The sequence below is a fragment of the Hypanus sabinus genome, chromosome 10 (assembly GCF_030144855.1).
Source record: "Hypanus sabinus isolate sHypSab1 chromosome 10, sHypSab1.hap1, whole genome shotgun sequence".
Classification (NCBI taxonomy): Eukaryota; Metazoa; Chordata; class Chondrichthyes; order Myliobatiformes; family Dasyatidae; genus Hypanus; species Hypanus sabinus.
The window spans coordinates 73,101,350-73,113,468 of NC_082715.1; the positions used below are offsets into that span (position 1 = coordinate 73,101,350).

At 42.6% G+C, this 12,119-nt stretch overlaps 2 protein-coding genes across 8 annotated transcripts in view; one reads left to right on the plus strand and one right to left on the minus strand.

Annotated features, from left to right (window-relative positions):
• LOC132400745 (serine/threonine-protein kinase ICK-like) overlaps positions 1-1,796 on the minus strand; it is a 60,535-nt gene extending 58,739 nt beyond the window's left edge. Inside the window, exon 1 of one of the 3 annotated variants that reach the window (XM_059982044.1) lies at positions 1,627-1,795. The gene's annotated coding sequence lies outside the window, so the exon portion shown is untranslated. Of the gene's footprint in view, positions 1-1,626 lie in introns of all 3 variants that reach the window. The other 2 variants (XM_059982043.1, XM_059982045.1) reach the window with 2 other exon arrangements.
• Positions 1,797-2,657: 861 nt separating this feature from the next.
• Positions 2,658-12,119, plus strand: part of fbxo9 (F-box protein 9) — a 105,850-nt gene continuing 96,388 nt past the window's right edge. For 2 of the 5 annotated variants that reach the window (XM_059982049.1, XM_059982050.1), the window contains exon 1: positions 2,658-2,936. In XM_059982049.1, the coding sequence (XP_059838032.1) occupies positions 2,934-2,936 (3 nt within the window). In that variant the 5' untranslated portion in view covers positions 2,658-2,933. The remainder of the gene's footprint in view (positions 2,937-12,119) is intronic. The other 3 variants (XM_059982047.1, XM_059982048.1, XM_059982051.1) reach the window with 2 other exon arrangements.

Sequence of the window (12,119 nt, forward strand, 5' to 3'; positions counted from 1 at the left end):
ACTGTGGTGTTGTCAACAAATTTAAATATGGCAATGGAGTGGTCCTTTGCCTCATATTCATAAACATAAAGTGAATAGAACAGGGGGCTAAGCACACAGCCTTATGGTTCACCTGTGCTGATGGTGATTGTGGGGGAGTTGTTACCGCCAATCCAAATTAATGGGGTCTGCAAGTAAGAAAATGGAGGATCCAGTTGCACACGGAGATATTAAGATCTAGAACTTGAAGCCTATTAATTGGTTTTAAGGGGAAGACACTACTGAATGCCAAGCTGGTGTCAATGAAAAGACACCATATGCACCTTCATTTTTCAGATATTGCAGGGTTGAGTGAACAGCCAGAGAAGTGGCAACTGTTGTTGACCTGTCAAGACAAAAGGCAAATTGGAGAAAATCCAAATCACTTCTCTGACAGGAATTGAAATGTTTCATCAACAACCTCTCAAAGCACTTCATCACTGGATGTAAGTGCTACCAGATGATAGTCATTGAGACAGTTTACCACATTCTTCTTAGGCAAGAATGCCCAATTCAAGCCTACTTGAAGAAGGTTGGTACCACAGACTGCCTAAGCAAGAGGTCAAAGATACCAGTTAGTATTCCAGCCAGTTGATCAACACAGGTCTTTACTACTTGGCCAAGTACCCTGTTTGGACTGGATGCATTGCACGAGTTCACCTGCCTGAAGAATGCTTTCACCGCCAGCCTCAGACTGAAATCACAAGGTCATTCAGGGGCTGTGGGAGTTTGTGAAGGTTCCTCCATGTTTTGATGGTCAAAGCAAGGAAAAGGCATTGAGCTCATCTGAGAGTGAAGTCTTGTTGTCCCCTACATCATTCATAGTCAAATGATAGGTCTCAACAAGAAGCATCCACAGATGCTTCCTGACCTGCTGAGTTACTGCCAGAAACGCAGGATCGTGCAGAGAAACAATAAACACACAGACTATTTTACTCCGAATAAAATTGAGATACCCGACTGTCTTCACAGGGATGGGAAAAGGGGCTACTTGTGAACCGTTGGCCAATTCAGAATGTAATTCCCTTACAAACCGTGGTAATTTGTCTGACTTTGCCCTGGGAACCAGTTTGCTTTCCCACCCACACCTGAACACGTCACAAGACTTTACCGACCCTAAGACACTTTGGGACGCCCATATTAGTAATGCGATTTGGAGTAGACCGGTCCATTGCGTCCCCTACCCCATATTAATTTGTAGTGATTTAACACAAATTGTTGCTGCCGTCTCTCCAACTTAACGAGATGAGCTCCAGCAGTGCTTATAGCCAATGGACAGGAAGAAGGCGAATCCCTCCCTACCTTCTCAACTCAAAGTTGAGTGTATTATGGAATACTCCAGTGAGTGTGAGTATACACACAGGTAAAATGAAAACTTACTTGTTTCATTGCATTACTTACAATCATAGGAAATGAATAAAATTGTACAAAACTCAATAGCACATCAGAGTGCTCAAGTGGCAACAGGTAGGATGGCAGTGATGAAGTGGCCGGAAAAAGACAGCCACCACGCACAAACCAACCGATTCCCAGGATGATTCCCTCGCAGGGCCACCCGCAATACTCTATAACCCCTCAGGCCCGACCACCCCACCTCCCCGGCCTTACCGCCGTTTGGATGCCGTTTCGTCGCCGAAACAGCTTGTAGAGTATGAGTAGAAGAAAAACAAATCCTTTAAGCGGTGAAGGTGCAAAGAAATCACCACCCGACGCCAACTTCCTTCACCTCACTCCGACCCAACATGGCGGCAGCACTGAGTAGGCTGTTGTCTCCTCAAGGGGGCGGAACCTCAGAGATTGCCACCATACTGTCAATCAAGGAGCAGTGACCACGCCCCATATGTTGATCACACGAAGGCCCCGCCCATCCAATCTATTAAACACAATAGCGACACCACGTCCATGAAGGTGCAATGGTCCTGCCTCACATGCTAAATCATAACACAATCGCCCCGCCACCTGTCATTCATCAGCCAGCTGCCCCCTCCATCCTCTCCCGCCCTCAACCCATCAAGTATGACCCACGCCCCAGTCAATTAGCTCATCCGTGCAAATATGTACGATTTATGACTGCTCCCCTTCTAATTAGCATACAACAATCTTGCCCTTGTCCGTTTAAGGTTCGACAGCGTGGCCTATAAACTGATTTACACCCAGCAGTCCCACCCTCTACATTAATTCGCAGTCATCAACACCCCCTCCCCGAGCAACAACGCACACCATCCCGATCAATAAGTTCTTGGAACACCGCCCACCAGTAAATTAACAATGTTAACAGATACTGGAGGAGTTCTATGAGGGGGAATAAACAGTCAACGTTTCGAACCGAGACCCTTAATTAGGACTCACGGCCAAAAATGTCGACTGTTTATTCTTCGCCGTGGATGTTCTCTGATGTGCTGAATTCCTCCAGCATGTTGCTCGGGATTTCTAGCGTCCACAGAATCTTATATTAACGATTCATCCACTCGTCCTTTAACATATATTGGCTATACCACCCGTCCATCAGGATCCTCTCCCCAATCGCTGTACACTAGAATCCGCCCCATTGCTAGGTCGGAGCTCCACCTTCTCATTGATGTGACAGAAACGGATTGGAGTGGTTCGTACTGCGCATGTGTCGAAGTAGTCGGGGGGGGGGACGCGTTCGCGCGCATACACGCGCACGCGCAGTGTGTGGCCATCCCCCTGCCGATAGTGCGCCGTCGGTAGCGGGTTTCGAAGCGTCGTTCGGTGAGTCAGTGGCGTGGCCTGTGTCCGCTCCCGTCCTCTGTTCCCCACCCGAAATGGCGGCCGTCTGGAGAGCCCGCAATGTTCTGGACTGCGTCGTTCGCTTCTCTGACCGAGAACTGCAATAATCTGGTTCCGCGTCCGTGCACCCTGTTCGGCCCTGCGTACCTGCGCCTCAAGTCGGCATGGTAAATGCATGGGGTGGGGTGGGGGAGAGAGGAGCCGGGGTGGCAACAGTAGCAGCTGGTGATGTAATGTTTCTGTTTTTATTCTTGTTGATTGCATTCTGCCACCAAACGCTTAAGGTGCAACATTTGAGGGGGCGTGGTTGGGGAGCACTTCGGTTGATGTGCATGAGGTTGTTTGTGTGTGGGTGGGTCTGTATGTATGTGTATGCGCTTCGTTAATTCCTACTGTACTGTAGAGAGCATTATAACTGGTTGCATCCCCGTTTGGTATTGAGGGGCGGCTGTATAGTATCGAAAAGCACTAAAGAATTTTGCAAACTCAGCCAGCTCCATCAGGGGCACTATCCTCCGAGGACGTCTACCAAAGGCATTGCTTCGAAAAGACCGCATTCATCATTAAGGACCGCCAACACCCGGGACATGCCCTATTATTGCTACCATCAAGAAAGAGTGCCTGAAGAAACGCCCTCAACGTTTGAGTAACAGCTTCTTTCCCTCCGCCATCAGATTTCAGAATGGACAATGAAACTATGTACACTACCTTAATTTTTTTTTCATTAGTTTATATGCAGATATATTTCATTGTAGTTTATAACTTTAATTATGCATTGCAATATACTGCCGCCGCAGAACAACGAATTTCACGGCATATGCCAATGGTATTAAACCTGATGCTGACATGTGTAGGGTGTGGCTGTGTGTACAGAATACTGTATGTTGTGTTTATGTCCACACTTTGGCAGGTTGCAAAAGCATGCAGGAGAATTGCAGACATGACCTGAGTTTTAGAAGCATTGTTTCTGACCCATCTTGTCACTACTTAATGTGTTAATAGTTTGTAATAGCTTTGATGGGACAAAGGGCCTGTTTCTGTGTTGTAGTGTTCTATAACCTGAGTTTTGACACTTTGTGTTGGAATTGCCCCCTTCGTATGGTTCATGTTGTCATTAATTTGGCAAACTGAAGAAAGCTGCAGATGTGATTGGCACTGTGGGCATGTGCCCACCATAAACCTGTATTCAAAAGGAAGAGGTCTGTGGTATTTGCTGATTCCATATGTTATGAAGATCTGTAGGAAGAATAGAATTCACAATTTGATTTGTATCTTGAACTTCAAAAAGTAAGAAAGAATTGACTCAAATATCTGAGTGAGATATAAATTTGAAAACTATCATCAATTTAGGGAGGTGATGATGAGCTGCAGGAGTGGTGTGAAGTTCCATATCAATGGAAACAACACTGAGACTGGAGAGAACTCCATTGTAGTGACAAAATCCTTTGTAAGGATAGACATAGAAAATAAATGTGTTCCTTCAAATGATAAATTAAGTCGTATCAAATCAATTGGAATGTCACTAAGTTCAAAATCAACTCTGTTTTAATAATATCAGAAAGGTATTTTACTGGGTTGATTATCAAGCATATCAATAAAATTGCAGTCAATTGTCAAATCTCAAGTGTTTCCACAACCTCTGGTACTCAATTTCAAGGACTGCAACTTATTCTCAGTTTTATTTATTATATTTTTGTATTTTCACTGTTTGTCTTTTGTACATCCAGTTCTTTGTCAGGCTTTCATTGATTCTATTTCTTTGTTCTATTGAGATTGCCTGCAGGAAAATGAATTTCAAGGTGACATAACCCTAATGCGTGCCTATAAAATGTATTCATCCCTTGGATGTTTTCATGTTTTGTTGTTTTACAACATTGAATCACAATGGATTTGGCTTTTTTTAAATGTCAAAATGATAACAGATCTCTACAAAGTAATCTAAATTAATTACACTTAGAAGTCACAAAGTCAGTTAAATAGAGATCACTGTGCACAGTCGAGGTGTTTCAATTGATTGTAAGAAAAATAAACCTGTATCCTGTACACCATGAAGAGAAAAGCGCACTCCAAGCAACTCCGCAAAGAGATTATTGAAAAGCACAAATCAGGAAATGAATACAAGAAAAATTCCAAATCACTGAATATCCCTTGAAGACAAATCATCAAGAAAGGGAAAGAACACAGCACAGCTGTAAATCTGCCTAGAGCAACCTGTCCTCAAAAACTGAGTGATCATGAAAGAAGGGGACAAGTGAGGGAGGCCACCAAGAGACCTATGAGAACTCTGGAGGAGTTACAAGCTTCACTGGCTAAGATGATGGGAGAGACTGTGCATATAACAACTGTTGTCCGGGTGCTGTAGTTTTATGAGAGTGGCAAAGAGAAAGCTCCTGTTGAATAAAAACTCTCATGAAATCTCAGCGGGAGGAAGGTTCTATATTCTGATGAAACCAAGATTGAGTTTTTTAGCTATCAGACTAAATGCTATGTCTGGCGTAAGCCAACACCACACATCATCAAAAACATACCATCCCTAATGTGAAGCATGGCGGTGGTTGCATCATATTGTGGGAATGCCTCATTGCAGTAGGCCCTAAAGGGCTGTAAAGGTAGAGGATAAAATGAATGCAGCAAAATGCAAGGAAATCCTGCAACGCCAGCTCCATAACAAAGAAAGCCCAGCAGCGTCTCTACTTTCTGCGAAGACTGAGAAAAGTTCATCTTTCACCCCCCATCCTCACCACATTCTACAGAGGATGTATTGAGCGCATCCCGAGCACCGGTATCACTGACTGGTCCAGAAATTGCACTGTCTCGGATCGCAAGGCTCTGCAGTGGATAGTGAGGTCAGCTGAGAAGATCATCAGGGTCTCTTCCCACCATTACACAAATTTACACCACATGCTGCACCCGCAAAGCAAACAGCATTGTGAAGATCCCCACGCACCCCTCATACAAATTCTTCTCCCTCCTGCCATCTGGGAAAAGGTACTGAAGCATTCGAGCTGTCACAACCAGACTGCATCAATTTCTTCCTCCAAGCCATCAGATTCTTCAATACCCAGAGTCTAGACTGACATCTACATCATTTATTATTATACTGAAATTTGTCCTCTACTGTGCCTATTGTCTTGTTTATTAATTATTTAAATTATAAATTCTGGCTTGAAGGGGTGAGTAATTATGCAACAATTATTTTGTGTTTAATAAATTCAGACCAGTTTGCAGAAATTTGCTTTCACTTTGACGTGAAAGTCTTTTTAATTGATCAGTATCAAAAAAATCAATGTTGACACGTGGCCAGGTGGTTAAGGTGTTCATCTAGCTATCTGAAGATCGCTAGTTCTAGCCTTGGCTGAGGCTTGCGTGGTGTCCTTGAGCAAGGCACTTAACCACGCATTGTTCTGCGACGACACTGGTGCCAAGCTATACGGGTCCTAATGCCCTTGGACAACATTGGTGGCATGGAGAGGGAAGACTTGCAGCTTGTGCAACTGCCAGTCTTCCATTTTAAAAAAAAACCTTGCCCAGGCTTGCGCCCTGGAAACTTTCCAAGGTGCAAATCTATGGTCTATCGAGACTAACTGAGGCCTACACTACTACATCAAAAAATCAAATTAAATCCACTGTGATTTAATGTTGTTAAACAATGAAACATGAAAATTTCCAAGTGAGGGTGATACTTTGATAATAAATATACTTAGAACTATGACTTAGCTAAGGAATATACTCCACATCATTTTCCTAAGACTTTGGTCTATTTGGACCTTTTAGCTTTCTGGGAGACATTAGTGCAGTGAAACTCTGAGTAATCTCTTTTTTTAAAAAAAGTACATTCAATGGTATTAAGTTGTTAATAAGAATAACATCCTAAACCTGTATAGTACCTTCATCAGCTGCCCTTATTCACTTGCAAGTCTTACTTGAAAAACTCTGGTAAGCTTGACAGTTCCTAATTTCTCTTTAACCCTTTGCCTGATTACTTAGAGTTTATCTAGGTACCCTGCTCTAATGTTTTTAATTCCAACTTACAGCACTTTCTGTGACAAGTGTGAAGCCAACTACCTGGGAGTTTTCTGCTCGGCCACCTTCTGTTTTTTGAATAAGGGAATCAAATTTGGTTTATGTTAAACAGACAAAATGAGGCCGTAAGGCATAACTGAATTAGGCTATTGGTCTCTTCGAGTCTGCTCCACCATTTTCATCATGGCTGATTTATCATTCCCCCTCAACACCATTCTCCTGCCTTCTCCCAAGAGCCTTTGACACCCTGATTAATCAAGAGCTGTTTTAAATACACTCAATCACTTGGTCTCTGCAGCCATCCATAGCAATGAATTCTATGTGTTCATCACCCGCAGTTAAGGAGATTCCTCCTCGTATTTGTTCTAAATTGACGCTCATCTACTTTATTCTCTGGTCCTAGAATAGGGCCACTATAGGAAACATCCTCTACATGTCCACTCCATCTAGGCCTTTCAATGTTCGATAGGTTTCAATGTGATCGCTCCCTCATTCTTCTAAATTCTAGTGAGTACAGGCCCAGAGCCATCAAATACTTCTCATACATTAACCTTTTTAGTCCAACAGTCATTCTTTTGAACATCCTCTGGATCCTCTCTGACACCAGCACTTTTTGGAAATGAGGGTCAAGTGCAGTCTAACCACTGCTTTGTGAAGCCTCAGCATTACAACCTTGCTCTTGTATCCTAGTCCTCGTGAAATGAATGCTAACATTACATTTGCCTTCCTCACCACCGATTCAACCTGTAAGTTAGCCTTTAGGGAATCCTGCGCAAGGACTCAAACATTTTTAGTGAACCACTTTATCCCAAAGGTGATTGAACATTCCTTGATGTTCAAAATGTAGATCAGTGGAACTGTTCTGTTAACTCAAATGTCACTAAAAATGTTTGAGCACAGAATGCAGACACACAAGAATAGTGTTTTAAGGGCTGAGTGCACAAGTATCCCCATTACTGAAGACAAAACAAATCTCTGAGATGGGCTAGTTGTGAAGCACCTTGATACAGATCAAAATAATGCAAAATAATTCAGCTAAGGGAATCAGATGCTTGGCTTCATGTAGGCTAATTTACATTCCCTATTGCCTTAGTATGGTACAAACACAAATGCTTCATAATGCCAATTTAAAGTCGAGTTTATTATCATATACACAGGTGCAATGAAAAACTTACTTGTAGAAACATCGCAGGCACATAACATCAGATAAGTAACAGTCACAAGAAAAACAAACAGTTTTTGCAAGAAAGGTAAAACCAAAACCACAGTATTTCAGTGCAAAGTGATCAATGGTCAGAGCTTTGCTAAACTCTAGTGATTCGATTTTTGTGATTGGTTCAAGAACAGAAGTAGCTGTTTTTTAACCAAAGCTCAAAATAATCTGTCCTCGGTAGTCAGTACAGTTTAATTATAGTGCTGTTGTAAACAAACAGTTATCACCACAACTCCAATGCCATGGTCACATTTGCTGATGACACCACTGTTGTAGGTTTAATCAAAGGTGGTGACAAATCAACATGTATAAGAGCGAGATTGAAAATCTGGCCAAAGTGGTGCCGTAACAACAACCTTTTATTCAATACCAAGGAGCTGATTATTGACTTAAGGAGGATGAAACCAGAGGTTCACGAGTCACTCATCAGAAAAACAATGGTGAAGAGGGTCAGCAACTTTTAAATTCCTCAGTGTTAACATCTCGGGCCCTGGACACAATGACAATTACAAAGAAAGCACGACAGCACCATCCTTCGGAGTTGGCAAAGATTGGGCATAACGTCTAACACTTTGTCAAACCTTTATAGAAGTGTAGTGGAGAGTGTATTGGCTGGCTGCATCCCAGCCTGATATGGAAACACCAATGCCCTTGAATGGAAAATCATTCAAAAAATTGTGACGAAGGATCTCGGCCTGAAATGTCGACAGTGCTTCTTTCTATAGATGCTGCCTGGCCTACTGCATTCCACCAGCATTTTGAGCATGTTGCTTGAATTTCCAGCATCTGCAGATTTCCTCATGTGTGCTGTAGAATTGCAAACTGGTTCTGGTTTGAATTGATGCCTGTTATTCATATAATTCTGTAACTCCTAAATCCCAAATAATTTGAAGTTTTGTGTGTTCTTCCTTTCATTTTCTGAATTGCAACTATATTCTGCATGTCTAGTTGTGTGGGTGCATAGTTGGCACATGTTTGGCTAGTTCATGCTTTTGCTGAATAACAATAGTGCCATGTTTCTTAGTAACACATTTAGATTGCTACCTGTGATATCAACAAATTGCCTTCGAATAGTTGACTATAGAAAAAAATTATTCTACTTCTTCCTTGTGAATTACAGATTGCTATGGGCATATACACCCAGAGTATCAATGCCATAAAAGTTAACTTTCTGCAGCATTACCACATTGGTAGTTGTGCCATCAGTCGAGTATGATGGTCTTCTAATGGGTTACTCCCATTTGTTTAACATGGGGAGGCTGATGCATGGGCAGGCACCACATGGTCCTTGACAGATTGGGATCAGGCTCCGGTGGCATGAAAGAGAACTGGGTGCACTTCACTGCTGCAGCCTTCCTCGACCTTCACTGGTTGTGATGTGTCATCATCTTCCGCCAGTTCTATCATTGAAGTCTCAGTTGGATCCCTCTTTGTCTGGAACATTCCGTAGACCTTACTGCCATAGTTGACCACACCAGATGTCATTGCTCTTAGGTTCTCAAAGCATGATAAGGTGACGATTCTCAGAGATTACCACTGTATATTACAAACTTTGCATAATTCATATAAACTTACATAAACATAAATTATGCATACACAACATAATAAAAAGCATAATTGAGGGTAATATAGTCCAAGATAGAATTAGGAATTTTTTTAGGTTGATTAAAGAACTTGATGGGAGTGGGAAAGCTGTTGTTGAAGTTAGGAATCAAGAGCTACTGATTCAGCAGATCTGTGAGCTCAGCATTAAATCTCGAGATTTCTGTTTACTTGGAGGGTAATTGGGTGCCTCAGTAGCAGAGCAGTTAGAGTGATGCTATTACAGCTTGGGTGGTGGAGTAAGGAGTTTGTGCGTCCTCCCTGAGAACACATGGGTTTCCTCCCACAGTGCAAAAACATACTGGTTGGTAGGTTTATTGGTCATTGTAAATTGTCAGATCATTAGACCAGTATTAAAACGTTGGAATGAATTGAATAAACTTCTTACATCCTTCACATACATGAGAAGTAAAAAAAAATCTTTGTGTTACATCTCCATCTAAATGTGCAATCAATAAATAGAACAATCAATGTAACATTGAAATACAGCCAAAACAGTGTGAGTTAATCAATCTGATGGCCTGGTGGAAGAAGCTGTCCTGGAGCCTGTTGGTCCTGCCTTTTATGATGCAGTACTGTTTACTGGATGGTAGCAGTTGGGATGACTCAGGTTCCCAATAATTGGCCCTTTTTTCACACGTCTTTGTAAATGTCCTGAATCATGGGAAGTTCACAAGTACAGATGCGTTGGGCTGTCCGCACCACTGTCTGCAGAATCCTGCGATTAAGGGAGTTACAGTTCCTATACCAGGCAGTGATGCAGCCAGTCAGGATGCTCTCAATTGTGGCCCTGTAAAAAGTTGTTAGGATTTGGGGGCCCGTACCAAACTTCCTCAACTGTCTGAGGTGAAAGAGGCACTGTTGTGCGTTTTTCATCACACAGCTGTTGTGTACAGACCACGTGAGTTCCTCGATGATGTGGATGCCGAGGAACTTAAAGCTGTTTACCCTCTCAACCCCAGATCCATTGATGTCAATAGGGGTTAGCCCATCTCTATTCCTCCTGTAATCCACAAGCAGCTCCTTTGTTTTTTTTGACATTGAGGGAGTGGTTGTTTTCTTGACACCACTGGACTTCTTCCTTCAATGCCTTTCAATTTTCTGCGTCCCAGCAATTTCTGAGGAGGATGGGTGAGGTTGAGCCTTTTCCAACTTTTGTCGAGCTCTGTTATATTTGGCTGTTTTTCATTACCCATTGGTAAGGCACTCACAATTGTGGTTCTGGTACTGCAGTGCAGCATTTCCAGTCCTTGGGTCATACCTAGTTCACCTCTACTGTTCTCCACTTCTGTTCCAATTTGGAGGTTTCCTGCGCCAGCAGTTCTGTCCATGGTCATTGGGAATCTCCAGGCTGTCCCCTTGGCATTATCAGGAGGAAGGCTGTGATGGCATAGCTGAAGTTGAAGAAGAAGAGAAGAATAGCTCTTAACTCAGTAGTAGAGTTATCGGGGCATCGTCATGACGGTGTTTCCATAGCAAGCTATTCTTGTTTTTATGAGGCCGAGTTGCTAGCTCGACGCTCTACCAGACTTGGATTCGAACTTGGCAACATTCTCTCCGAAATCCGGAGAGCTGATATTATTGTGCCACCAAGCGGGACTAGCTGAAGTTGAGCCCCTGCAATACCATGGCAAAGATTAAAGAAAGCTCAAGATTAGCTTCATTTGACACATTTACATCAAAACATAGAGTGAAGTGCGTCATTTGTATCAATGACCAACATAGTCTGAGGATGTTTATATCAACGACAAATACAGTGCAAGAAGACATTAGATTGTGGAGAGTGAAAGTGAGTTTAAAAGAAGTGAGCAGGGGCAGTGAGCGCATTCTGCACGCCGCAGTTCCGGAGGATACATTGGACTGCACATAATTAGGCACTTGGTGAAATCCTACAAAAAATAAATTGGGCTGAACGGAGCAGCCAGTGTTAGAATGCAAAGTTGAGGCTTCGGCAAGGAGAGGCATAGGTCCTAAGTAGATTTTTTTTCTTTATTTATTTACAGTTAAGATACTTTTTTAAAAAAGCTCAACAAGTCAATGACACTCAACAACAAGTACTAACTAGATGGGCCAAATGGCCTGTTTCTCTGCTGTAGTTATTTATGACTACGCTGAACGCAACCCACACAACCCTCCCATGCTTTCAGCACCAACATTGCATGCTCACTGCTTACTAACCATAACCCATTCATCTTTGGAATGTGGGAGGAAATAGCACCCAGCGGAAATTCACATGGTCATGGGGAAAACGTACATACTTACAGGCAGTCCTGGAAATTGTACCCTGATCTCTGGCATTGTAAAGTGTTACACTAACTGCTAAGGTACTCTGCTGTCCAGAAGACTACAGGCAAGTGGAAATTATACTGAGATCCAGTGAAAAGCTTTTGTACTCTAAGTACATTGACGTAGTTCAAAAATATAAACACTGAAAGCAGAATATTCAGTTAGAGAAATTGACTATCAAGTATAAGGCCCACAACAAAGATTGTTACAGAGATCAAGAGCTTAT